General features: G+C 38.1%; 1 protein-coding gene across 2 annotated transcripts; it reads left to right on the top strand.

Annotated features, from left to right (window-relative positions):
- The first annotated feature begins 6,221 nt into the window (after nt 1-6,221).
- SNX6 (sorting nexin 6) lies at nt 6,222-26,970 on the top strand. Of its 2 annotated transcripts, none has more exons than XM_088529263.1 (14): nt 6,222-6,303; nt 6,392-6,442; nt 11,293-11,397; nt 12,097-12,207; nt 13,654-13,775; nt 15,770-15,893; nt 17,010-17,105; nt 17,774-17,879; nt 18,611-18,686; nt 19,654-19,693; nt 20,309-20,395; nt 21,235-21,394; nt 22,450-22,535; nt 26,218-26,970. In XM_088529263.1, exons 1-14 carry the CDS (start codon nt 6,298-6,300, stop codon nt 26,269-26,271), a joined length of 1,224 nt encoding a protein of 407 aa, XP_088385389.1. In that variant the 5' UTR covers nt 6,222-6,297; the 3' UTR covers nt 26,272-26,970. The 2 variants fall into 2 exon arrangements, with proteins under 2 accessions (XP_088385389.1, XP_088385390.1); XM_088529264.1 differs by having other exon boundaries at nt 6,224-6,303; nt 6,395-6,442.
- The last annotated feature ends 60 nt before the right edge of the window (nt 26,971-27,030 follow it).

Genomic DNA, 27,030 nt, shown 5'->3' with positions numbered 1-27,030 from the left:
GAGAGGGCCTAACAGAGCAAAAGAAAGTGATCAGCAGAATGAGAGATTAGGAAGGAAAAATACTATATGCATATATATATATATTTATATATATATAAAGGAAAAAAAATCCTGAAAAGCAAACAAAAATGTAAGGAGAAAAGGAAATAAGAAAATCGGGATAAAAAGACAAAAAAGGATGATTTTTCTTTACCATGAATAGGTATACACTGAATTAGGCAGAAAGCGTCACTCAATCGATTGTGGTGGGAGAGGCGGCATTGTGAGGTCCTTCTTGATATCCATTATTGTGCCCATGACAGGACATGACAAGCGCTGCTTTGTCTAGGCAGCCTGGTGCTGCCCTGCTGAGGCAGTCGGCCTCTGCGGAATGACGTGCGCAAGGTCAGTTTTAGCAAATCTGCTTTTTATCCCTCTCGGTCAGGCTTTCTTCAACAAGGCCTTATTTATACAGAGAGGCCTTTTTGTTGTTCTGTCTTTTTCTGAAACTCTTACGAGTCCCTAACCCTGACAAATATCATGAGCGCTAGCCCTGATGAAAGCACTGCTATGAATGGACTTCTATTTTTTACTTCAAACCTATCCACATTGGATGCGAAAAGAGTGATTAAAACACCTAGGAGAAGTCTCTCATAATGCTTCTGTCATAGCAGCTACTGACTGATAGATTTAAGGCTCTTTCCTGTGAGGCTGATGCCCCAAAGCAGTCACATTGCCCTCCACGCCCCTGGGATTAAAACAAGCAGCTCTGAAATGAAAAACCTGGCATGCGACATGGGAATAAAATCTTTCTCATTTCAGTTGTGATGTCAACAAAACCCTTTTTTCTGTATCTTCCACCAAATGTTTGTTTAAGCTTTAAGTAGAACAGTGACTGTCCTAAAGAATTTAGATTTTTGGTGCCAGAACTAGGAGCAAGTTAAGACCATTAGCGTGCCCCAAAGTGGGGTCAGAGATTCTGGCTTTCTCATAAAGACATTGCCAGATTTGGGAAGAGTGAGCTGAATGAGTCCTTCTGAATATTTTCTAAAGTGCTCCAGGTTTTGGTGGTGTTTGAAAAGGGATAAAGGAAAAAAAAAAAAAAAAAGTGCCCCTGGAGTTTAGGAAAAGAGCTGGGTTCAAACACTTTAATTCCAGGTTAGGCAGCTGAAATACTGCTCCCTCTGATTGTATTTGTAGACATTTCTGCACACCCCTCTGCCCCAGGGAAGGAAAGAGCCTCTATATGATGACTCCTAGACAGCCCCATATGGGACACAGACCCCTGCATCTTCTGTGGGAGATAGAGGCCAACTGTGCAATCACTTGAAATAAAGTGTTTGCATACAGTAGTAATTGCACACAATCTGCTGTAAGAAAGTGATGATTATGTTAGTGCAATCAAAGCAGAGAAAGGCCTTCTGAGGACTTTGGTGTTCAGGATAAGTGATTTTTACCTCTGTTTACTGGATAATATATTCTTTCCTATACAGCTTCTTAATATCAGTTCATGCACTTGTGGAAAATGAGCCTTTTGGTAGTGCAACTTGCCTCATGAACGCAGGTGTGTGCAGGCAGTTAAGTCCTTCATGACAGACAAGTACAAAGAAAGAATATTTCTCCAATGCCCATGCATATTAATTTTTAAAAGAAAAAAAAATCAGATTCTTTCCAGGGGAAAAGAGTACTGAATTGCACTACTATGTATATGCATACATATATGCAGCATCTGGCGTAAAGAGGCCAGGATGTTAAAACTGCGCAGTGAGCCTTTCAGGATCCCTGCAGCCTGAGCAGAAACCCACACATCCCTGTTATTTGCATGTGGCCCCATTATGCTCCGGAATTCACTGAACTCTGTTGCACAGTGAGAAGCAGATCTTTTTCTGATGGAAATTATTGTTCTTCAGAGCGGCTAGAAGTTATTAGGCACTTCCTGTACTAAGCTGTATTTTCCTTTCTTCTCTTGAATATTATATGTAATGTTTTCTCTCTGTTCCTCTAATCCTACAGGTCTCATACTCTTTTTTTTTTTTTTTCCCATAGAAAGATCAGTTTGAGGTTATTTTTTACTAGAAAGTATCTATTTCTATGGTGAATAAAAAACTCCACTGAAACAGAGTGGAGTTTTTTTGAGACCTGCTTTATAGTAAGATTTTGAAGCCTTTTTTTCTCCTTCACTTTTAATAAAATCTAATATTTAAAAGCTCTAGCTTTTCTTGGAAATAAAATGTAAATATTATTGAGTCACCTTTTTAAGATGTAATTTTCCACTGTGACACAAGAGACCCTTGCAATATAGCTTTAATGATACTTTCAGTTAGCGGAAGTAGGGAAAATCTAAATGAAGTATGTGAGGGAGTAAAGGAGTGGGAAGAAAAAAAAAAGTGAGGGGGAATGAAAGAGGCATCAATCTGTCTTTGAGATAACCGGAAGCTGGTCCAGATGTCCATGGTTTCTTTGCAAGATGTATCGGGGCTCCACATGAACAATATATGAAGTTGTTTGGCAGTTAAGTTTAGTGAGAGAAATCAAGGGAGGGGAGGGAAATAAGAATAGCTTAATGTGTCAGTTAGCTAATGAAAACAGCAGAACTACAGCACGTGCATACATCAAGCCCTTGCGTTCACCAAATCTTGCAAGTAGTATTATATGGCACGATGCCAAAGAGTGGCAGGTCTTTAGGTCTCTGCAGTGATTCCAAATAAAAGCCAAACATTTGTTAAACTGCGTGATTTCCAGGTTTCCAAGGCTATGATACTCATTTAATGCTGATGGCTCTCAAACACAAATGAAACATGTTCCTGTTGGGGTAAGCGACTCATTCTCAGGCAAAAAGTGTTCCTAAAAGTATGTATGTAGCACCCTCTACTGACATTAGAAATCTTTGCAGGTAAATATTTATAAACAATCTGTTCTTCAAAGACCTGTGTTGCAATAATGCAGCAGCAGCAGTTTCTTCATTTGCACAGGATCAGCTTCTCATTCTACTTAAACTCTGTAAACTCAGAAAAAAACAACATCTTTGTCCTCAAGAGTTTAGCTGCTCAAATCAAAACAAAATAAAATAGGGTAACAGGGTGTAAAAATACGGATTAAAAAAGAGGAAAAATGAGATAAACACAATAACTATGCGTTGGTGCATGGCCAGAGTTGAGTGCATTGCTCATAAGGGGAATAAATCCTTGTGATGTAACTGGAGAGCTCATGGACTATCTTTATCAATCAGATACTTCTGTCAAATATGTACAGTTCAAGAACACCTAACTTACTGTCCCTTGGATTTATGCTATTCTTTTCCTTTCCCTCCCTAAGGAAAATACTAGTACCAGGGTCACCCAGTATTTATTTTCATCCTTGGGCCACATACAGGTTTGCTGTGTGTGAAAATGCCACTGCTGGGGCCACCTCGGCACTGCTGGTCGCTGCTGCCTGCCTGATGGGCGCTTTGCTATCCCCTTGCTTTTGAGTATCAATTGCAGACAAGACAGTCTCATCCCCTTGGCTTGTGCCTGTCTCATTTAGAGGCCTGAAGAGCTCTAGAGAGGCAGAATTTGGGGAGTTTTAGATAACCTTTAAAATAGTCCTAGAATGAGACATTTCCAAAACTGAGAACTCACTGGTCTTTGCAAATATCACAAGGTCAAAGCTTTGCATGGTGATGTTTACAGCAATATGCCCCTTGTAACAGTTGTGAGGCAACTCCCCCTGCTCAGGGTGCATCCTATTGTTCGTACTGAGAGTCTTGGAGCTTTTCAGCAAATCCCAGTCCTCATGGCTTATTCAGCTAAAGGCAATGCCTCTCTGAACACCTGCTTTCTTATAGACTGATGGTCTGGTTTCTAACAGTGCTAATACACTTTGAGACACTGTCTCACCGAGAGAGCATCCTGCTCTCCTGTGGACCTTGGCTGTGCTTAGCTCCCAGGTGGCTGCAAATAAATGTGTATGCACAAAGCAAATGGGTCTCTCCCTCTGACGGACAGGCAGGTGAAGAGGTGGTGTGTTCTGTACCCACAAATTTAGGAATGTGCCCTTTCAATAATTTAAGTTCCAGAATTATTCTTAGCAAGCAATTACAAGAAGGAGCGCCATAAGCAAAGCTCATCCATAGCTCCTGAATACAGATCAAGTAAGAAAAACCTAAGAGAAAATACTATTGCAGAGCAGACACATTTTGGGTTGACCGTCCTGAAATAGGTGACTTATTTAAAAAAAAAAAAAGAATTTGCATCTCATTTAGCAGCAGATCTCACTTAGCAGCTCACTCTCTCTCTGGCCCTTTGTCCTCATCCTCTGGTCTCCCACTCCTCCATCCCCCTTTGGAGATATACATCTTCTCAGAGTCCATGCAACTTTTCCCTTCCTTTTTCTCTCTACTTTTTCTGCTGGTTAGACAAGATGAGTGAAGCCAGAGACTGATGAGGCTCAGAGCTGGTATAAAGCAGGTGCCAAGGTGTACACAGAAGGAAAAGGGAAATTGGATCTTACCGAAGAGCTGTCAGATTGGTTCAGCTACAACATGAAATTTTACTTTTGCTGGGCTATATTTAGTTCATTGACCTGGTTTATTATTGTTACGTAGTCATAGAGGAGAGTGTGCAAACAGCCAGGATGGAATCCCCTTAGGCGGGGTAAGCTCTGCTGTCTAAGGAAACATGATGTGATACCCCCAGCCTCAGAGTGGACTAAATAAATTGGGTCTTGGCAAGATACCACTGGAAGAAGTGGTGCTCTTCCTGCTAGCCCAGTACCCAGGATATCCTTATGGCAGACAGAAACATGCACTCAACGCCCCATTCTGGTTCTAGTAAAGGATCCGACTTCGCTTGGCCTCATTTTAACAGATTAGTGCTGGTCTTTCGAGACCTGGGCTTGCCTCTGTCCTAGAGCCAGAGATCTCTACAGTCACAGCATTTCTGCTTTCACGCTCCATGAGGATGCCACACAATGGGCAGATGAAAAAGGAGTATGTTCTCCCTCAACCTCCAAAGCAGCAGCAGCGAATGGCAGCACTGCCCCAACAGTGGGGAGGAGCGTGGGGACAGAAGTAGGACACAGGGCTGGCAGAGGTTGATCAGGGCAGGACAAAAGATTAGTATCATGGATACTGCTGCTTAGCAATTTTCGTTATTATTTGGTTCAGATTAACCTTAGAGCCAAAGTGCTTCTGTGGCAGTGGAATATGCACTTCACTCGCCTCCTTTCCATCACAAAAATGACTAAACCGCTTCTGAAACTCAACAGTACAGCCATATAACTATATTTTTGCATATGCATTTCAGTTGATCTTCCTGCAACATCCAGCCGGAACACTCAAGCCTTGGGAGCAGGGAATCGTCTTTTTATTATTTGTGAAGCCTTTGCACAGCAATTCTTAGACTAGGGCTCCTTGGTCCTACAAAAATATAATAACAATAAAAAAACAAGGTCACCTTGATTTTTTTTCCCTAAAATAGGTCAGTTAGATAAGAGGGGTAATACAGTGCTGAGCACAGATGATGAGCAAAAGAGGATGCTAAGGCACGCAGGCAAACCCCCAAAACAAGTCAATATTTAAATAACCAATATTTTGTAGCTGTAGCTTGCATGTATCTGTATCAACACAGAAATTCATTGTATACGTGAAAATTGTGTAAGAAGCAACATGTATAATGATTGGGGGAACAAAATACTGAAGGCCTCTTTCTGAAGCCATAGGATGCACATGTACCAAGGGACAATTCTCATTTTCCGAATTGCAAGCCCGTTTTAAGCAGAAAGCTCTGAAGGCTTTCTCTACATTCATCCTGAGGTTACACGAGTGGGATGCCTCAAGGATCAGCTTCCCGGCCCATCCAAATCCCTACGGCACTGCTGGAAACAGCGCTCTGCCCCACTGGAGCCCCCACGTTGTGTAAACGTGTGCTCGATATGGATCCGATTTGGACGGAACCAGCTCAGGACGATTTGTTGTGAGATTAATCTGCAGCAGGGCCGCTCTCCTTGTGCGCCGGACACCGTGCCCACCTAACGCGGCTAAAGGCGTTCGGGGTTTTCGGGAGGGAAAGAGGCCAAGGCGGCGCCGCCCTCTCCTCCTCTCAGCGGCGGGCGGGCGGCCGTTGGGAGCGGCGGCGGCCGTTGGGGGCGGCGGGCGGCCGTTGGGGGCGGCGGCGGCCGTTGGGCGCGCGCTGCTGCCTCGCGAGACGCGGCGCTCTCGGGCCCGCAGCCCCGCCCCGCCCCGCCCCGCCGCTGGGCCGGGCCGGGCCGGGCCGCGCTGCGCTGCGGCGGGCGGGGAGGCCGGGCCGGGCCGGCGGGCGCCGCGCGCTGCCAGCAGCCATGATGGTGGGTGCCGGGGCGGGCCGCCGGGCTCGGGGGTGTGTTTGCGGGTCCGTGCTAACCTGTCCCCTTTGTATCCCTCCGCCGCCCCCAGCAGGAAGGCTCGGACGACGGCCCAGATTTCCTCTCGGAGGAGGACCGGGGGGTAAGTGCCGCGGCCGGGGGGAGGGGGCAGCACCTGGGCCTCCCCTGCTGGGCCCGAGCCCCTGCGTGGCGGCCGGGGGTCGGCTGGGGGCCGAGTGGGGGCCGCTGGGGTCTGCGGTGGGAGCAGCGCGGCCTGCCTCTGGGCTGAGCCAGTGTCTGTTTTTGCCGTGATTTCTATTTATCTCTTTATTTTTCGGTCAGCCAAGTTGCTCACTAGTGCTTTCGATAAGAGTAACTTGAGGCAGTCTGTGAGCACTGCAAGAAATTGGTATTTTATCTCTCTGCCACCCACTGTCACATCCCTCCCCTCACTCCCTCTCAGGCTGCTGGGCCCCTGCCCATGTTGAGCAGCCTGGAGGAGAGCACCTGGTTCCCCCTGTCCCCATGAGCCAGGGCCTAAGGACGACGGAGCACCTAAAGCCTGGGGTGCCTCCCCGATGACAATACAAGGCTTATATTGCAGGCACGCCACATAATAAACTTATTGTTCAAAAGAAGTTCTCTCGCTGTATGGATTACTGTCAGTACAGGATGCCATGGTTATGTTTTTCTCCGGGAAAACCTTTCTATCCAGCCTGCTGAGTCTGGCCTTTGTTTATCCTCTCTTCATGACTGTGCTATCCATCTTTCTCTAACTGTCCTGTCTCAAGCAACTAATCAGCTCACGTAGTGTAACTCATCCAGCCTAATTGCTCCCATCGTCTCGAGAAAAAAAGACTTCGAGCAAGGCAAGAGAGCTGCTTTTTTTGGGAAGGAACACTGATTAACGTGGTTGTTGCAGTTATTAAAGTAGCTATACCCATCATTCCTGAAATAAAGGTGCTGAATGCTAAAAATGCAAAATCCGAATGACTGTATTGGTATACAGTCGTGTTGTATTGGTTGTATATTTGTCGTGCATGCCATACTCAAGTTTAATATTAAGGGCTTTTTAAAGATTAGCGAGAATTTTGACTGGATTCCTGTACATTTTATGCTCCAGTATGGCCATGAAGTCAAAAGGGAGTATTATCCTTGATGCCTAGTAAGGTACTAGGCCCATTCTGCCCACTGCAGAGTTTGTGCCTTAAATTATCTAATTCCTTAAGTAAGAATACTGGATGAAAAGGAGGAAAGGTGGAAATTGTAGTGCCTTAAGTATCTTAAGGACCTGGACTGTAGAATATGTTAACAGTGGAGTCATATTTTACACTTGTTGTCTCTAAATACAAGAGACAGACCTGAAAGCATGTAATTTTCCTTATCTGAAGCTGTAGGTAGAACATAAGAATGGAAGTCTGATCCTGTGTGAAACCTTTTTTTCTCCCTTTCTGACTACAGGTAGTCCAAATTCATATGTATTTTTAAGCCCTTTATAAATCTCTTAGCAGTTTTGTTTGTGCTATTGGACAACCTACATCTCTGTTGTCCAAGTGCAGTCCCACTTTTTCTTATCCCACTCACTCCAGCAACCAACGCTGAGGAGTTAAACTAGAGAAGAGTCCTTCTCCTTCCTGTTCATAACTGTCTGCCTATAAATGTGCTCCTTGTGCTTTCATCTTCAGAAGCGTAGCTTCTCTTTTTCTCGGTAGCAGCAGTAAAAAAACATTTTTTCCTAAGGTATTTCCCTGGCTTTGATTTGTCACCTTCTGCTGTGATTTAAAAAGAACGAGGGGGAGGGAAGGGTTGGGCAAGCCTCTAGTTGTAGAAAGGCCGTGTAGCAACTTCTGGTTGAAATAACCGAGCTTCCAGTTTGGGAAATAAAGATCCTTTCCTTTGTAGAACTCGGAGGCTGTTACGCCTTCTTTTTAACATGACAGAATTGTTTTGGTAAGCTACAGTTGCCTTGAGTTTAACCTTTTTGGGGAGATAGGATGAAAGGAAGACTGGAAATTATGTTGGGCCACATAAAACAGTAATTTTCTGACAAATGTGTTACACCATATGGAGCATTTTCTGGTTGGTTGTAAAATAGAGCAGAGCACTGAGAATCAACTTTGAGGAAATGGCAGTGGGTGGTCTGCAGAAGGAACTTGTTATTAATGATCTGCATAGATGAACTTGCAGGAATTGCTTTTGTGAGTCTATTGAGTCCACTCTGAGTAGCTTGGTTCCCTTTTTTTTTTTTGTGATTTCTCTCCACAAACGTGCTTGAAGAGCAAGTATAGTATTGCCCTACTAGTGCTGTCTTGTGTATTTTATAACTATATATACCTGGCTAATGTTCTTGTTTACTCTTCTAAAGGAAACCACCTATCACTTAGCACAGGTCTGGGAGAAACTTATTGCTATAGTGACACTTAGCATTTTGCTGTGAATTGTTTGTTTCCTTGCTCTGTTGCTGCTTCTTCTCTTTACAAAAAAAAAAAAAAACCTTCGGGGGGGGAAAAAAAGCACCTATTTTCTCTTAACATTTTGGAAAGGGGCTAACATATCATAGTTACTGTTAAAGGATGACATTGCTGGGGAGCAGGAAAGTAAGACTGGGTTGTTTCTCTTGTCTATAGCAACTCCCTTCCAGTATCATTTGAAGCATATCTGGTCCTTGAACAAGAGCTTAGTTGCCAAATTTCCTCACATTTTATTATTTTTCTTTTAGTATGATAGCATCACTTCTTGGCCTCTGATATTTTCTAGACCCTTAGAGTAAGGCAGAGACTTTGCAGTAGCATGGGTTAGTAGCATCGGGAGCTGTTAACAAGTAAAAAGAAGTTAGCTTTTGTTTTTCAAGATAGTCAGCAATGATATAGAGCATGTAGTGATGTATAGAATTGTTGTGCTATCTTTCAAGTGTTTGTAAGGGGGGCAGAGACAGAGGGACTCTATGCCGCCTTCAGGATTTCAGAATTTAGGGTAGTTTCACTTCAGCTTTTATCCAAACCTGACTTTGGAAGGTTTTGTAGCATTATGTTATGTATATGTATGTAGCGCTATACATTATACTCCCTGGATAACTAGAAAACCATCTGTTGGTGGCAGTTTTCTTTAGAGGTAGTGATGAAGAGCTTGCCTAAGTTTGTGGTGTGATTATATTGTTTGAGTATTTAATTCCCAGTAATACAATATGAACCATTGTGCCACATGAATAAATTTGGAGTCCTTCAACTTTCTGTTTGTCTTTTATACCTTTTATAAAATGGCTTTATTTCCATTTCAGATTCAAAAATTTCCTTTTGGCAGTCAGGCTAGATAGTATAATGTAGCATACGATTAAACTGACTTAAACTTGTGACAGTCAAGGATATAGTGCTTTAGACCTCTGGGGGATGAGTGAGGTTGCCCTGTTTGCTTTTAATTTCCTCAGCACAGAAAGACATCTTGTTTCTGAACCTGTGACCAGTGCACGTGGCCTGGGTGTGCTACACTACACACTGCAGAAGCACTAGTGACAAACAGATTTATCCTGAATCTTGGAATTTTGTGTTATGCTACTTTACAAAAAAAAGAAGAGAGAGAGAACAAAAGGACAAAGCATTTATGATCTGTGAAAGATTGCAAAAGCGCTGTTTGGATAATGAAGATTATATGCTGAGATTATTCTGTATTTGTTAATTTATTCTGAGGAATGTTAAAACTAACGATACTGCAAAGAAGCTAAGTATTAGCTTCTTCATGCTGAGATAAGGCAGACATTGCTATGTCAGATTGTATTTTTCTTTCTTAAATTAGATGCTAAGTGCATTGAAAGCTTGGTAGGAGCTTCTCCTTTGGAGGTGAGATGCACTGGATTGATGCACAGTAATATCTTGCCTTTGTGTGAGGCTGTGATCCCTAAGCCTGGGTGGGAGTGAGGAAGATTCCTGAAGCTTATAAGGGAATACTGTGTTATCATGGAGTGATTTTAATACTTCACACGTTTTGCTGAGGATGGCTTAACTATGTGTGTGGTAGATGCTGAAGTGCTACAGTTTGCTATATTTAGCAGAATATGCTAGACAAGTGATTTTGGCTTATATTAATTGCTGATTGTAAGCTCTGTTGGCAGGTTGCTGCGTATAAGCAGCAAAGTTGTGTGCACTGAGGGCAGAGAGAAGGGGGAAATAGGAGTTAGTGCCAATTACTGCAGTGTATTAGGGTAACAGGGGGCAACAAGATCCACAAGCTGGTGCTTCTTTCCTAACACTCTCTATCCCAGGTCTTAGTGCCCTGCAGCATGCCATTCAAAATCTGCTCTGGATAGGCTTTGTACTAGGAGCTGTTGATACTTAATGCCTTTTTGTACTTGAGCAGAGTCTTGAAAAAACAATCCAGACGGAACTTGTTGGGAGGGAGTGCTTTTTCTTTGTACAGCGAAATGTTTTTATGCAGTAGAATGTGGTACTCCTAGAAGAAGAGCAACAGAAGAAAATGCAATGTCTCAGTAAAAAGTGAGCCTTGTAAGCATGGAATTGCCAGAAATCATTTTAATGTGATTGCAGGGGGCTTCAGAATAGCCTTAGTATTTGTAAAAATTGTTCTGAGTTCTCGTTAATGGTGATGAAGAAATTGTTGTGCAGCAAATTGCTCTAAAACAGCAGAGCTATAAAGGGAAACATGTTCGTTTCACTGAGTACCAGTGGAGCATTGGTCCAGTTACTGCCCAAAATGACTCTGTTAGTTACAATGCACAGATATTGTTGGAATTTTCTGTATTGGATCATTGCTTCATTTTCTATTTAATGTAAATTTTGTATCACTCTTTGAGATTTTAGAGCTATCTTTTTATATGTCCTGTGTGTATATGTGAAATTGAATAACTATACTCCTTGTATTTGTAGTGCTGTTTTTTTAAAAAAAAAATCATAAAAATGCTTCCAAGGAAACTTAGCTCTATGAAGTTCGGATTTATTTTTTATTTTATTTTTGAAGCTAAATAAATATTTCTTTGTTTAGCTTAGAGCAATAAATGTAGATCTCCAAACTGATGCTGCTCTGCAAGTGGATATTTCAGATGCACTCAGTGAGAGGGACAAAGTGAAATTCACTGTCCATACAAAGGTAAAATCTTTACACTGAAAATTTTTGCAATTATATAGAAAAGAAAGTTTGCTTATATTGTTTATTAAAACAAATCCAATACCTTCCAAAGGAAACAAAAAATAGCATAATTTCTTGTTTAAGAGAATGTGTCAATTATAGAAAAAGATTGAAAAAAAAATAAGAAGATTAAAAAAAGTAATAAAAGGAAGGCAACCCCAAGACAGTTTAGAAAATAAGGACTGACAGTTTTCTGAATGGTTGTCTTGTCATGTTATTCCTATGCTTAGTAATTGGCCTATTTACAGGCATAATTTTTAATATACCTAAATATTCCTCAGTGTTGTTTTAATGAAATTAGACCTTATTTCAGATTCTAAAACTGTATTTTGTAGTGGGTTACATTCAAGTTTTGTTAGTAATGACTGATTATTTGCTTTTTAATTTTTTAAAATGTATTCAAAGGTTTCTTTATGGCAGAATCAATCACAGAATAGTTAAGGTTGGATGGGATCTCTCTCTGGACATCCCATTCCAGTTGGCTGATGTACTAATTAAGATAAGGATAACTATTACTGTACATTCATTTTCAAATCCTTATCTAGATGTTGAGATTATTTTTGCAGGGATATTTTTTATTCTTCCTTTAAGACTTTTTCATATAGTATGAAAAACTTTGATTTTTTTTTTCATCATTTCTTCTCATTTTCCTCCCTTCAGAGTTCCTTACCAAATTTCAAACAAAATGAATTTTCTGTCGTTCGTCAACATGAAGAGTTTATTTGGCTTCATGATTCCTTTGTTGAGAATGAAGACTATGCTGGCTATATTGTAAGTATTGCAGTTCTTCCACTTTATTTATACTGTTTTCCTAGAACTGCATCAAAAATACTTGCATCTGCTTTTAAATGCAATGGGAGTGGATCGTGCTCATTCCTTCTGTAATCAAACTGAAGGAGTGAGTGGTTTAATGTTTTATCTGTATCCTAGTGTAATTTTGGCCTACAATATTAAAATGTTGGAGATAGATGACCTTTATAACATGGTGCTATTGTTCTTGCACATAACTGTTCTAGTTTCATATTTCTATTGTTTTAGCTGGAATGGCAAGAGTGCAGTAGTTGAACTTCGTAATAGTTAAGCTTTTCCAGTTTTCGTTACGAAAATCAGAATCCTTTTCCCATAAATCATTTGGAAGAAGGATTAAAAAAAAAAGAAAGAAAAAAAGGCAAAATCCAGGTGGAACTATGGAGTATCTTAATATCCACCAACTTTGGCTTCATAATTTATTTAAGGTGTGCAGGGCAAGGATGTCCCCCAAATAGTTGCCATATGAAAGCACCTGTTAAAATCGGATGTTACGGTTATACTTTAAATAAAAGTTGCAGTTTTTGTTATCTTGGTGTGGAAGCTCTATATTTCATTTTGTGTTTGAGCTGAGGGTATCCACTGAATCAATACTTAATGTGTATTTCTGATTACTTTCACTGTAACATACCCATTAGTCAATCTGTGATGTTTCATACCGTTCCTGAGCTAGTCTTTTTCATTAAGAGGGGTTACCTGGGAGGTACAGACCTTCAGAATGGTAGTAATTAGTAATTAATTTTGAATGGTTTACTAAGTAGACCAGACATATTTTTATTATTTTTTTTCTTAAGATTAATATAATGGGTTAATACCAGTGAACTTAAATGTGAGCTTTGTTTTGTGTCTCTTTATTCATTGCAGTCCAGGATCAGTTTGATGACAGCATTTCCTTTTTCAACATTAATATACCATATTAAAAGAATAACTAGCTAGAGATTTGTCTGCTGTGTACTTTGTTATTTCAGCAGATGTATCTTTAATCTTAACAATTCTGCAAGAAAGAACTTGTGTCCATAAATAATACAGATGATTTTGATTAAATGTTTTCAAGAGTTATAAATGGGTGGTGTGAAAACAATCATCCAAGTTCTTCTTTTCTTTAAACAAGAAACAATCCTTACCAAATAAGTCAAAGCAAAAATAACTATAAAATTGTGATTTAAAGTTTTCATTCTCTGTATTGGTAGGTAGTCAGGTATGGTTTAATTTCTATTGCAATGGAACTACTGAATTCTTTAGTGATCTCCAAAATTGGTATAGTAATGCAGAATGTCTAACCCGTTTGTAAGAGAATGTGTCCATAAATGCCTTAATAAACAAGGAAAGGGAGAGCCGTGTTTTAAGAAGCTGCAAGTAACTTGAAAAGCACTCATATGCACACACACAAAAACTTTGATTCATTTCCAGATTCCTCCAGCACCACCCAGGCCTGACTTTGATGCCTCAAGGGAGAAATTGCAGAAACTTGGAGAAGGGGAAGGATCAATGACTAAAGAGGAATTCACCAAGATGAAACAAGAACTGGAGGCGTATGTAGACATGATTACTGCTTCCCTCCCTTTTTTAATGCTGTTTGCTTTCCTGTGTTTCTGATCTCACTGTAATGATTCTTTATGCAAGATGTAGGCATGAGCACCCAGTTACTATATAACCAGGGTTAATTTAGTGATCATGATCAGAGCCAGTAGGAAAATTGAAGAAATCGCTGCCCAGAAGTTAGAGCAATTTAATAAAGGACTTTCTAAAACAGGAAGAAAATCTGCATGTTCTTGAAACATTATTTTGTAAGGCAACACTATTAATTTTTTTTCCTTTACAAAACAAAAAAGAGGTAGCCGTTTTTAGCATTTTTTAGCATTTTAGCAGTTTTTAGTTCTGGTGTTTTGTATTTTTTAAGTATAATGGAAGGTGTATATGTGATATATATTGAACTAGTGGTGTTTTTTTTTTTTTTTTTTTTTTTGCATATGCTTGGTATTTTAAGCATAGATGCCAACCTTCTGTTTCCCAAGAAGTTTGGAGATTACTTGGAAATCTCCCTCCTGTCTTTTTTAAAAATTATTTATTTATTTATTGTTAACAAGGAGAATACGCTTCCTCAATATCTCCTGTTAGTGTGAATTTAATGTCTGCAATAAGGTTTTGTTCTATATTGAGTTAAACAGTGAAGTTTCACCTTGCTCCATCCACTTTTATTGTAATGGACTCACTGCTTTGATCTTTTTCCTGTTGTTGGTTTTAGTCTTCAAGTGTATATTTACACTGCTTCTAGACTGCTTCTCTCAAGAGCTTGGAGTTGGCAAGAAAAGAGGTCTCTCAACTGGTCCTCTCTTTCCTGCCTCCAGCTGCTGTGAGCTTTAAAAGCCCTGTATTAGGGATGCAGACAACATAATTTGATAGCGGGGTAGATGAACAATATGCAGAAAACTGGAAGTTAGCAAAACACTATAAATTTCGAAGAATCTGTGGTTTTCCAGCGGCCCTGATCATGATTCTCTTGTGGTCTGGTTAGGGGTTGGATAACACAGAAAACTTGGGGTTTCTTCTACTGCCACCTCCATCCTCTGCATCCTCCTTTTTTGTCTTCACTGAATGACTACTACACTCACGGAGATCAAACATCTCCCAACACTGGCCCTGCTGGTTTGCTGGTATGTAAGTCTTAACCTCCTTGCACATAGTGGAAGCAAAAGTGTTACTGTTTCACTGTTTGACCTGAGAAGGGGAAAAAGAGCCCCTTCGTCATTTCTGGGCAAGTTATGTTGTGTTAATTGAATTTGCAAAGCAAAATGAACTGTAGCAAACTTGTGTTGATAAGAATGTCTTCTTCTTAATTAAAGTTGAAGTTGAATTAAATTTAAAGCTTTAAAGTTGAGTTGCTTGAACTGCACAACTATGTGATTGGGATGATTAATCATGATTTTTTGGCTGTATTTACCAAGTACAGCACTTAATTTCACTTCTAGAACTCTGTAAAGCAAAACTTCCATGCAAGTTTCAGCCCCCAAAGGCTAGATGCTTTCAAAGCATTTATAAAGCATCTATAAGCATTTCCTATAAAAGACTTCTGATCCAAAGAGCCAACAAACTACATGGACACTTAAAGACAAATAAGTCTAAGACAAAGCAAATAGGTCAGGGGATGGAGATGGGGGGAAGCACTTTGCCCATCTACTATATATTCTCTATAAGCAGTATCTCAACTTCTTGATTTTTGACAAGCAGCAGTAGGACACTTAACCATGGGTTAAGTTTGTAGCAAACCAGGCTGTGTGACAGTTAGTATAGAATGTATTTACTGAGTCTTCTTTAAAAGCCTGCAAGTTAGGTTTTCAAATTTCCCCCTTGTATTTATATTTTACTATATATTTATATATGTATCAAATATCAGAGTAATAGTCTTTACTGTGTCGGGTTTGCCATCTTGTATCTTTACTAAGGATCTCTTAAAACTTCTCATTAGGCTTATTTGAAACTTAATTGCTTCATTTGAAACCCTTATGTCTATCTGTCTTCTTTTCAGTGAATATTTGGCAATATTCAAGAAGACGGTTGCGATGCATGAGGTGTTTTTGTGTCGTGTAGCAGCACATCCCATTTTGAGAAAGGATTTAAATTTCCATGTCTTCTTGGAATATAATCAGGATGTGAGTATTGAAAACTGTTCTGCTAACAAGAGAAATCAAGATATACTTTTATGACAGCCTGGAAAATTGATAAAATTGCTTTTTACCTTCCAAAGCAAACTGCATCATTTCCTCGTACCAGACATCCATATATCTTAAAGGTTAAAAATTCATTTAGCTCAATAGGAGTGCATTTTGTTGCCATCTGGGGGACCAAAATGTGCTCTGTGCTCTAGCTTCAATGTTAAAAATATTTATATGAAATGAATATACTTTAGGTTAAAAAGTTTAACCTCTGTTGGCGATTGCACATAGTATTAAACCTACCCACTCCTTGACTAAAATCCTTTGAAAAAGAAAGTACAATGCAACAAAAATGGAACACTAACTTTTAGGATTTGGAGTCACTATTTTAGTTGTTATTCACATAATTAAAGAGGATTTCTGATTAACTGTTTTGATAATAAAGATTTTTTTAATAATGCAGTTGAAACTTTGATTAATGTAGTACCAAGGTAACATCATGACAGATTGGTTCCATTGAATACATGCTTAACTTCAAAATATGTGAAAGCTGATCCTCTTGTGGCTTCATGTGGATGTGTCAGCTGCTTCAGGGACTCTGCTTTGTAAATTTGGGCAAATTTAGACTGCCAGGAAAACTGTGAGGAGACTGTGAAACTGGCACTGTCAGTACAGTGAAGTGTAAGCGCTTCTGTACTTCTTCAAAATGAAGTTGCTGTCATTTTACTACCTAGAAGAGGAAAGCCTGGTTATATTAGCTTAACTAGTCAGCAGCTTTACAGTGCACGTTAAACACTGTATTACTGAAACCTTGAACATGCACCTCCTGCATTTGCAATTATCCGTAACTGCTGGGATGTTGTTGTCTTTGTTGTTTTCTGGGAGAGCTCATTAGGTGATGAAAGACAGCCTGGTCTCTGAGGGTAGTCTGTCACTCAGAGGTACATGGGGCCTGATCCCACCGATCAGGTATATATAGGACTAGGAAGAGAGCAGGGAAAACTGCTTCAGAGGAAGCAAGTTTTGCTATGTTGTTACTGCTCGCCCCCCAAAAGCATACTTTTTATTATCTCCAGTAAATTAGCTAATGTGACAGACAACTTTATTTTTCAGTTGAGTGTTCGTGGGAAAAATAAGAAAGAGAAGCTTGAAGACTTCTTTAAAAACATGGTTAAGTCAGCAGATGGAGTCATTGTTTCCGGAGTAAAGGTGATTATCATTTAGTCTTTCAAAACTAAAAATTTGATGTTGTTGTGTCTCTTTTTTGTTTTTAATGTAAATGTAAATAAATGTAAATCACCTATTTAAATCTATCTAGCATAGTTCCATCTGAATGTTTTTAAGAAACGTGAAGAAATCTTCTTTACCTAGCACAGGTTGCACCCAGACACTGTGCAGTCTCCGTCCTTGGAGATACTCGGAAGCTGTTTGGGCACTGGGATGGGCAATGTGCTCCGGGTGTCCCTGCTTGAGCAGGAGGGGTGGACTAGCTGATCTCCCGAGGTCCCTTCCAGCTTCAACCGTTCTGTGATTTGCACAATTCATGGATCTTTCTCCAACCCTTATTTTGCTTTTAGTTAGATGTCCTATTACTAAGTAGCTAATACTTCTCCTATTTTTTTCTGTCACAAAAGTGATATTTGCTAATGAACTTTATTCCCTTCATTTCAGGTTTAGTGACATACACCTCTAGGATACTTCTTAGAGTGTGTAATATAAATCTGCAAATAAGCGAAGAAGAAATCAATATGTTAATACTATTTTATAAGACATAGATTACGTTTCATGTTACAGCAACTGCAATACTTGCAAATTCATTTATATAAATTGGACTGAAAAGAGTGAATTAAAACTTCTTTTTGAAAATGTTTTTGTAGGACGTGGATGATTTCTTTGAACATGAAAGAACATTCCTTGTAGAATACCACAACCGAGTCAAAGATGCCTCTGCCAAATCTGATAAAATGACAAGATCACACAAAAGTGAGTTCTTTTTCCAAGATGAAAACAGTATTAGCTAGAATGTAGAGAAGTGCCTGTTGAAATTCTGTTTGGAGAAGTATAGCAATGACCTGGGAAGCTGGTTTTTGAAACTGGTGAGCTGTGGTTTATGGATAACTTAGTCATGACCTACAGAGAGATGCAGTATTTGCAAAGATACTGGCTTCCTATTTGCGGCAGAAAATCAATTTTTACATTTGGGAGAGGTAAGTAAAGGGAACTCCCTAATGCTGCTATTAGTTGCAAGCAGTTGTATTAATTTCATAATGATATTATGAAATAATGAATCAGAAGGAAACTAACACACTACCTTAAAAATAAAACATAATTTAAAAAGTGACACTTTGATACGATAGAATTCATTTTAAACAACCTTGTTTTAACATATAATTAGTTCTGACTTTGTACCTTAAAAAAGGGATGATGTAACAATGTTGCACAATAAACTTCACCTAGCACCTATTAAGTGTATTAAATATCCTTAGACAAATTACATACTTAATAATTTTCCCATCCTTCACACAGAGAGAGCTGTGCTTAGAATGTGAAGTAATATAAGACATAATTCAAATTTTAGTTCATTTTTTGCATTAGACCTTGGTACCTTCTAGAAAAATGCATGCTCTTGAAAAAATAGAGGAACTGATGCTCTTCAAAACTTGCACAAAGGAGAGACATGAGGTATTAAAACAAGTATTTGTTTTTTCTTCTAGATGTAGCAGATGACTATAACAGAATTGGTTCCTCATTATATGCATTAGGAACACAGGACTCTACAGATATATGCAAGTAAGATTTTGTTATTCATTCATGTGAAGTTTGTTAAGTAGCAGTCTTTGAATAGTGGCTAATATCCCTTTAGTTATAATAAGAACAGAATTTATCATAATTGAATACAATTAGAGATTTTCTACAGAGATTCCAAAACTTTGAAAACAGGGTCTTTGCATATAGACATTTGTCCTTTAATCTTTAAACTTGAATATGAGGCATTTCAGTACCTGAAAGTGAAACTTAACTAGCTTCAAAACCTTAGTTGATGCTTATGAATGTCTGCTCTTTAACTGGAGCTAGTGTTACAATGGGAGATGTCTGTGCAAGTAGCTTCTGTCAGTTTACATGTGTCATAGTGTTATCCTTGCAAGTGTTCCCATAGTATCCATGGCGGTTACTTCATCCATAATAGCGAAATTTGAGAGATATGAGAGTCTGTGAGAGTCTGAGTCATATATCCTGTTTATCCTCTTTCAAAATAAAATGATTTTACTGTAATTGACTCTGCTGATATATTGAACCTTATGTCACCTGGATTTTCTCCTGTGGTGATGATGTGCTACACTTGCTTAAACTGCCTGAATTCCAAAATTTCAAGTAGGGCGTATGTCTTACTACATGAAGAAAAGTGCATGGAAACTCGAGTGAAGGAAGCTTGATAACATATAGGCCTGGTTCAGAGTTTAATTTTTGCAAGCATAGTCCTTGAGCTGTTTAGTTATTCTTTAGTAAAAACCATCCACTATACTTTTTGTCTTATACTTCTTAAATTGCATGAATCCCAAATTTCTGAAGCACTGCAATTTGAAACCATTGCGTACTCAGAACTCTGTAAATTATAATTCTAAAGAATTCCCTTAAAGCCTTTATTGTCAGCCATAGACTATTGTTTGACTTCTAAATTGAAGTAATTAGACTTTTCAAATTTATATTGTAATATAACCTAAATCCCATTAAAGCTGTTGATATTTCTTTCATGCAGATTTTTCCTGAAGGTATCAGAATTATTTGACAAAACAAGGGTATGTATTATGAAACCTTCTTAGATATGTTCTTTGTGTACCTCCTGGAAGTGCTGGTGTTAATTAGACATTAATATATGACTGTTTTAAGGATGCTTCTATATTGAGTTTATAAATTTACAGAACTGTCACTTTAAATACAAACAAGCAAGTTTCTTGGGAGTTGGTATTTGGGTCTATTTAATACAGTGCAGCAATTACACAACTACTCTTCAAAGAGGTCTTGGAGAAAAATGTGTTTCCTTTGGTCTCAAAAAAACAACAAAAAACTACTTGTGTCATTCTCTTATACTAATTCTTTGTTTCCCTGCAGTTTTCATAGTGCAGAATGCACATCATTGAAAACTAGAGGAAAGCTTTATTCTTTAAAATAAAGCTAGCTTTTATTTACTACTTGCACACTGGGCTATTGCTTAAATCTTAATATGAAATGCTAGTGCCATTTTTTTGTGATCTCTCCTTAAGTATTCTGTCACAAGCCCATGACCTTAATATTTGAGAAAGATAATCTGTCATGCACTATTGCCTATCTTATCCTCTATTTACATCATACAAGTGAGTATTCAAAGTCTGGATATTTTTAATTTGATATTTTTACATACTATTTTTTTCCAGAAAATAGAGGCCCGAGTGTCTGCTGATGAAGATCTTAAACTTTCTGATCTTCTCAAATACTACTTAAGGGAATCTCAAGCTGCTAAGGTGAATCTATATTTTTGTTCAGTATTCAGAAATACTATGAGTAGTATTTCATGAGAAATACTAAGTGGGTAAGTTAAGATGCTGCAACTTCTGGCCTGCTATTTCTCCCTCAACTGTAAAAACTACATCTCTACTGTTAAGTTGTAGCAACACCATTACTTAGGACTGCAGGATCCATTTGGATCTTTTACCAAATCTTGCAGTGAAATTAAAAATAGTGGAAGAGCTTTTGATGCTTGTAAACGGCAAGCATTTCTACTATTAACATTAAAAATGGATACTTTATTTCATCAGCTCTGCAAGAGCTGATACAAAAATGGAGGTTAAACTTTAGATCATTTACCTATAGTAAATTTCATTCTTAAGATGTTGCTTGAGTGAAAATGATTGATTGAAAATGATTGATTGACAAGAATGTTTTGTACTTGGAAGATCATAGAAAAGACTATGTTGTTTCTAATCGCTGTGTGTATTTCAAATCCATAATCTAAATAGTAATTTGTTTCTAACCTGAGAAGCTATGAAACTTCCTATGATGATTCTTAGGTTTTTTTGCAGCATCATCCATGCTGTCTGATGCTGGCCTCTGTCAGACAAAGAATATTAAATATGATGCAGACTAAAGAATATTAAATTGCTTGTCTTATCCAGGATGGAGATTTCTGTGACTTGCATGTGATGAGAATAATTCTGTAATAACTGAAATATAATAAAACAAAAAATTATTTCATGAAGAAAGACTAAAACTAATCTGATTGTTTTGGATTATGTGTTACATACTAGAATGCATTTTTGGTAGATATATATATCCTTCACACTTCATTTTATTTTCTTAATAGGATCTCCTATATAGAAGATCTAGGTCACTAGTGGATTATGAAAACGCTAATAAGGCATTGGATAAAGCAAGAGCAAAAAATAAAGATGTGTTGCAGGCTGAAACCACTCAACAGATATGCTGTCAGAAATTTGAGAAAATATCTGAATCGGCAAAACAAGGTATTGAGTAATCTCTTATTGTATATTAACATTTGAAAATTAACAGATTTGACAGTATTAGTGTGAGATTTTTGTTCTGTGATTCCTAAGTAGAGAGCTGTTACCTTATAATCAGTACTTGCTTATTTTGGAAAGTTTATACGGTGTTTTCCTTTGGATCCTGACAGCTCCAATACTATGAATGTCATAATTTCTTGGCTGGATTCCCTCAATGTCTAGATGCAAATTATTTGTTACCACTTCTTTAGGCACAGAGAAAGGAAAATTCTGAGCAATAAAGTCAAACCTAATCTTTTTCAAGTAGCATTGAAATACCCTTCTGATTTTATGCATTATTCTGTGAGGATAGCAGTCCGTAGCAAAACGATACTAGATCAGAAGAGGGAGAAATCATGAAATGCGATTTCACTGAAGATGCAGATTTATAGTAGCTCTGGAGAAGAGGAACCTGGTTTCTTCCCTGGAAACTTACATGTCTTCTTTAGGTTAAGGTCGTTGTGAGTACGCAGACATCTGACTCATTATTTGAGGCAGATTAGTACAAGGTTTAATCACCACCTTTTTCTGTCTTTATCAGTTAACAGAATTCTCCCTTGTAAATCTGGCTAATGATTTCTGTAAGTGAGACAGTGGAGGATCAAAGATCCTGTTAGCCACAGAGGTGAATGGTAAAACATGCTTACTTTCCCTGTTCTTCATACTAGTCACAGCATGGTAGCTTCCTTATAGTTTATCATGTACCAGCCTTGAAAGAAAAGTGCATACAGTAGAGGAGAATTTAATGTTAAAATGATCCACACTGTGGTCTTGTTTCAAAAGAGCTTTGTGTTCACAAGAAAATGGGTAGAGTTGAGGAGTTGCAGTGATCTTTTACTTCTTTATTTAACAGTGCATCAATATATATGAGCTCCCAGTGTGCTGAGATTAAACTTGATTTTTTTGTATTACCTCCTGTCACCCTTTACCCCTTCCATCCTGAAAGAAAGTCTGTTAACAGTTGAGGGCAATAACAATGATACTGTTAATGAATATATTTTTTTTATTATTTTATACAGAACTGATAGACTTTAAGACAAGAAGAGTTGCAGCATTCCGAAAAAATCTAGTGGAACTAGCAGAACTGGAATTAAAGCATGCTAAGGTAATTGTGGTCCTTTCTGGCCTGTAGTTCAACTGCTTTTTCAATATTATATGCTGGAATAGCCAAATAGTTTTGTATGATATACACTTCACTTCCAGAAAGGGGAAGCTTGAGGGTAAGCAACCTAAAGAAAGGTGAGTTTTTATCTTCAACTCTCTTGAATAATAGAGTATGAGTGTGAGTGAAAAAGCTCTGTGGGACTAGTATGTTTGAGGTGCCTTTGAAAAGCTCATTTTGAAGACAATTTTCACTACAGTTTTATGTTTGTCTAGCTATCTTAGTGCTTCAAAATTTGAATATCTCCCTATTTTAATATCTTGCCATTTTACTGGGAGATAGAAAGTGGTTTCTGTTATCCAGATGCTGGAGGCCTGATGTATAGGATAGGCTATACTTATGAAACAGTTAAGGACAAGATCACACAGAGAGAGAGAGCCTGTAGGAAGTCAGGAACTAAAGCCAGAAAATTGGGAGCAATTCTTGATTTGACTGGGCTGAGTAGAGTCAGAAGAAGCAAAAAGAACTTTTTCATGGGGGCAAGAAAATCATCAAGCAAGACCAAAAACCCCCCACTTTAATATTCTGGACATAATGCTCTGGCTGTTGCTGCTGTAACCCTTGTTGTCTTGTTTTTACAGCCACTGAAGGCATTTTAAATGTTAAATATTAAAAATGTTAAGTATTAAATCTCAGCTTCAAACTGAGAATTGTTTGGCTTGGACTATCATGTAAAGTGCAGCACTCCCAAACCTGCCAGTATGATCTGTTATTCAGCTTTATATGCTTTCTCCAGTTAAAAAAAAAAAAAAAAAAAAAAAAAAAGGCAGTATTTAAAGAGAAGAGACAAGGGGAGTTGGGGAGTTGTTTGTTGCCCTTTTTATCACTGTATGTGTTTGTTGTTTGTTTTGTCTTTTTTGCTGGAAGGAGTAGCTCCATACTGTATACATACTCATATAGATGCATCTGGTGCTGAATCTAGGTATGTAGCTTCTGGACTTGAAGCTGCCTGGAATAAAAAAACAGAGGTGAAATCTGCTGCAGCCACGGGTGCTGGAATTCACCTGGCAAGTTGCTTTTGAGAGGAATTCAATCCCACTGACTTCATCCGTGTGAATTATGGTTAAAAGTCACTTATGCTGTTTTAGTGAAAAGAAAAATATAAATCCTAAAATGAAGGCCACCATATCAAAGAAGTCAGAGCGACGGAAGTACTCAGCATTGGTTTTGAGAAGTGGCTGCTGTTTCCTGAGCTGCCTCTGGCAGTGGGGCTGCTAATAAGCAGTCATTGCTTGAGACGGATGTGAAAGTCAGGCTTTTACTAAAGCAAGGACACTGTATATGCAGATATTCAGCATGGTGACTGTGCTGGATATCTTACTAGGCTCTAACTAAAAATCAGACTGTGTTTTGAGAATAGTTTTAAATTGATGATTTATATTTAAATTGATTGATTAATATATACACTTCCTTCTGCCCTACAAAACAGAGTAATGTTTAGTGTTAGAAGTATTCTTAGAGCCTTGACTATGCTTGTAGAGTGGTTTGATGCTTGACATATGAAATTGTAACTAAATATGACAGCAATCTCTATCCAAAAATGTAAACATGATTTTTCTACAAATACTAATATAAGCTCTTGCCTCTGAGTTCTAGTGGATGAAGAATTTGCTGCCTTACTGGTAACAAATTTCTATTTTGAATTAGCAGAAGGGGAGGAACCAAAACCCAAAGCAAGTTGTTTTCATTAAATGCTTTGTCAGTTTACTGACTTTCCTGAAGAAAAAAAAAAAAAAAAAAAAAAAGATGTTTTTGCTGGCATTATTCTAGCATTAGCTAGAGTTTAGTAATCTAGGAATTGTGAAGAAACGCTGTTCTGCTAATCGGAAAGTATAGAATGTTCTACAGTTACATTGGAGTAGGCACAAGTATGTCCAATAGAGCAGCCAGAGCCATGGCTCACACCCTCTATTGTCCTTTAGTCTGTTATAATTTAAATAAGGTTGTTTCTGAGAGCTATGTAAACTTAATGAAACTGAATCTCTGTAAAATTTCACCTAAAATTTCAGTAGACCGGCTGAGTCTGTAAATGACTACTGTATAAATGACCTCTTCAGTACCCTCTTTTCTTTAGGGTGTTACCTAGTAGCCTGTAAATTGCAAATACACTTCATACTTATAAACTGAAAAGAGGCAGAAGCTCACTGGCACACTTTCATTATAGGTAATACGCATGCACAAGCATACTTCACACTGAGGAAATACTGTGTCTCATAACCTCATTCCTAGCTAGTAATCGGCTGTCACAGTGACGTAGAATTAGATTTAGGAATCCTGTACAGTGCCAAGACGTCTCTATGCATCTTGCGTGGAAGAACGTGTTTGTATCATAGAATTAGGAACTCTCTGAGGTAGCTTGTGGCTGCTTTTTTTGCTAGTAAAAAAACAATCTGTTCCAGCCTTAATGGAAATAGCAGTCTTTGGGAAGAGACTGAAAATGATTCCGTAGACACATATGCAAACTAGGGAGTCTTTTGTTCCGAAGCCTTTAACTTAGTAAATTGCTTAATTTGGATTGCAAGAATTGTAGTGGGGGATAGCTGTGATTTCTGAACTTTTCTGAGACTGCCGTCCTCACCTCTCTTTACTGACGGTCACTTTCATGTGCTTTCATCTGATACAGTAGGAATTACAAAGCCTTTAATAGTTGTGTAAACTATTTATCAAGAATATGCAAAACATAGCTACAGATACTGTTTAATTACACAAAATTTTATTTGGAGCCACCTTCAGTATTTTTTTTTATATTGAAAGATTTACTAGGTTGAAGCAGTTTCTCCCATGTTTGGGTGTTCAGAGTATTTTCTTGCATTTTGTTTTTTGTTCTTTCATTTTATTTAGTTTAACACTCTTAACCTGACATTCTGTTTCTTGCACAGAGATCTCCTATCTGGGAATAAATCCAATAGTTATTTATTAGTGAGTCGCTAGTAGTTTAAAGTGATCTAAGCATAAATGAATGCACAAAATAATGTGAGTATTGTTTGTTCTGGAAAGTAGCACTTGGCTTTCTATATCTAGTTCTTACTTGTGGACTCTATTTGCTTAATTCAGAAGGGTATCTTTATAACCATCAGTTTTTAAAATTTATTCAGAAAACAGAAAGTCAGCCTTTATGCTTTATACTGAATGTTTACCTGTGTTAAATAAGTTATCATTTCCATGCCTTTAAAAAAAGGATCAGAGCTGCAAACTTAAGTGTGTTTTGGGTAGGAGACTGTGAGTGCTGAGAAAGGGCGACCATTGCTTAAGGAATCCAGTGGTCTTCAGTGTATGAATACTTCTACTATGCATATAATATTTCAGTGATAGTAGTGCCATTAGTCTATACAAATAGAATGGTGGTTTAACTTCGCCCTTCACTGCTGAAAGAATACTCTTCAATATGTTTTTTCTTGTGTGCTCAGAGTAATAAAATTGTGAAGAAAAATGGAAAGGTTAGTAAATGCTTATTTTTGAATCCCAAGTTGTTGGGATTTGTTTTCTTTTTTTAGTTCCACAACCCAGTGTTACTGTTATCCTTCAGTGGTGAATGTAAAAAGATCTCTTTAAATAGCAGTTGCCAAAAGGGAAAAAGAAAGTAGGGAAACGTAGTCATACTTTTATTTTTTTTTTCTTTTTACAGGGTAATTTACAGCTGCTGCAGAGCTGCCTGGCAGTGTTAAATGGCGACACATAAGCAACACTCCGTCCTCCCACTAACAAGGGCTGCTCTCCTCTGGATGTTTGTTTTCGTGACTTTAAATAGGCATTTAAGATTCCCAGGAGAAATCCTTTGGCAAAGTACACATAAGCAAGCTCCTCCTCTTTTCAAAACAATTAAAAAACAAAATCTGAAAGTAGCTCCAGATTATATGAAGCAACAGCATACTTGTTATCCATAAATACTCATGTTTATTTAATCATTCTATGCTTTCATTCTTCAGAAACCAAATGCTCTGTTTGTGTGAAAGTAGCCAATATAATTATGTTCATGTTATGAATAGTATGATATGGCTGCCAATCTTATTTACCTTTGTAAGTAATTTCTGAAGTTGGCATTTGAAATACTGTTCAAATGGACAAAATATTACCATTAGATATTTCAATATTGTCACTATAATGCATTGTATACCCTGTCATAGTTTTCTCCATGTACTGATACCAAGGAATTTAATCTTTTTTTTTTAATTGTGAACATTTCTTAGAAATTTTGGAGAACTTTGTGTAACCTTTATAACTATCATTTTAAAAAGAAAAGCAAATGCATTAGTATGTTTGCCTTAACTTGTAGACTAATCCAATTATTGTAAAATAAACCATGAAATCGATGATTTTTCTAAAATATATGCACTGTATCATCTGTAAGCTTAATATTTTCTAGTAAATCACATTAATTTTATTAGCATTTTCTCTATTCATCCTGTAAAACCACTGAAAAGTACTGGATTGGTCCGAC

Source organism: Tinamus guttatus, unplaced genomic scaffold, assembly GCF_059628265.1.
Source record: "Tinamus guttatus ecotype Peru unplaced genomic scaffold, ASM5962826v1 Tinamus_guttatus_pri_ptg000327l, whole genome shotgun sequence".
NCBI classification, from domain to species: Eukaryota; Metazoa; Chordata; class Aves; order Tinamiformes; family Tinamidae; genus Tinamus; species Tinamus guttatus.
Note: the sequence above shows the minus strand (reverse complement) of the source record. Positions and strands in the feature narration are given on the sequence as shown.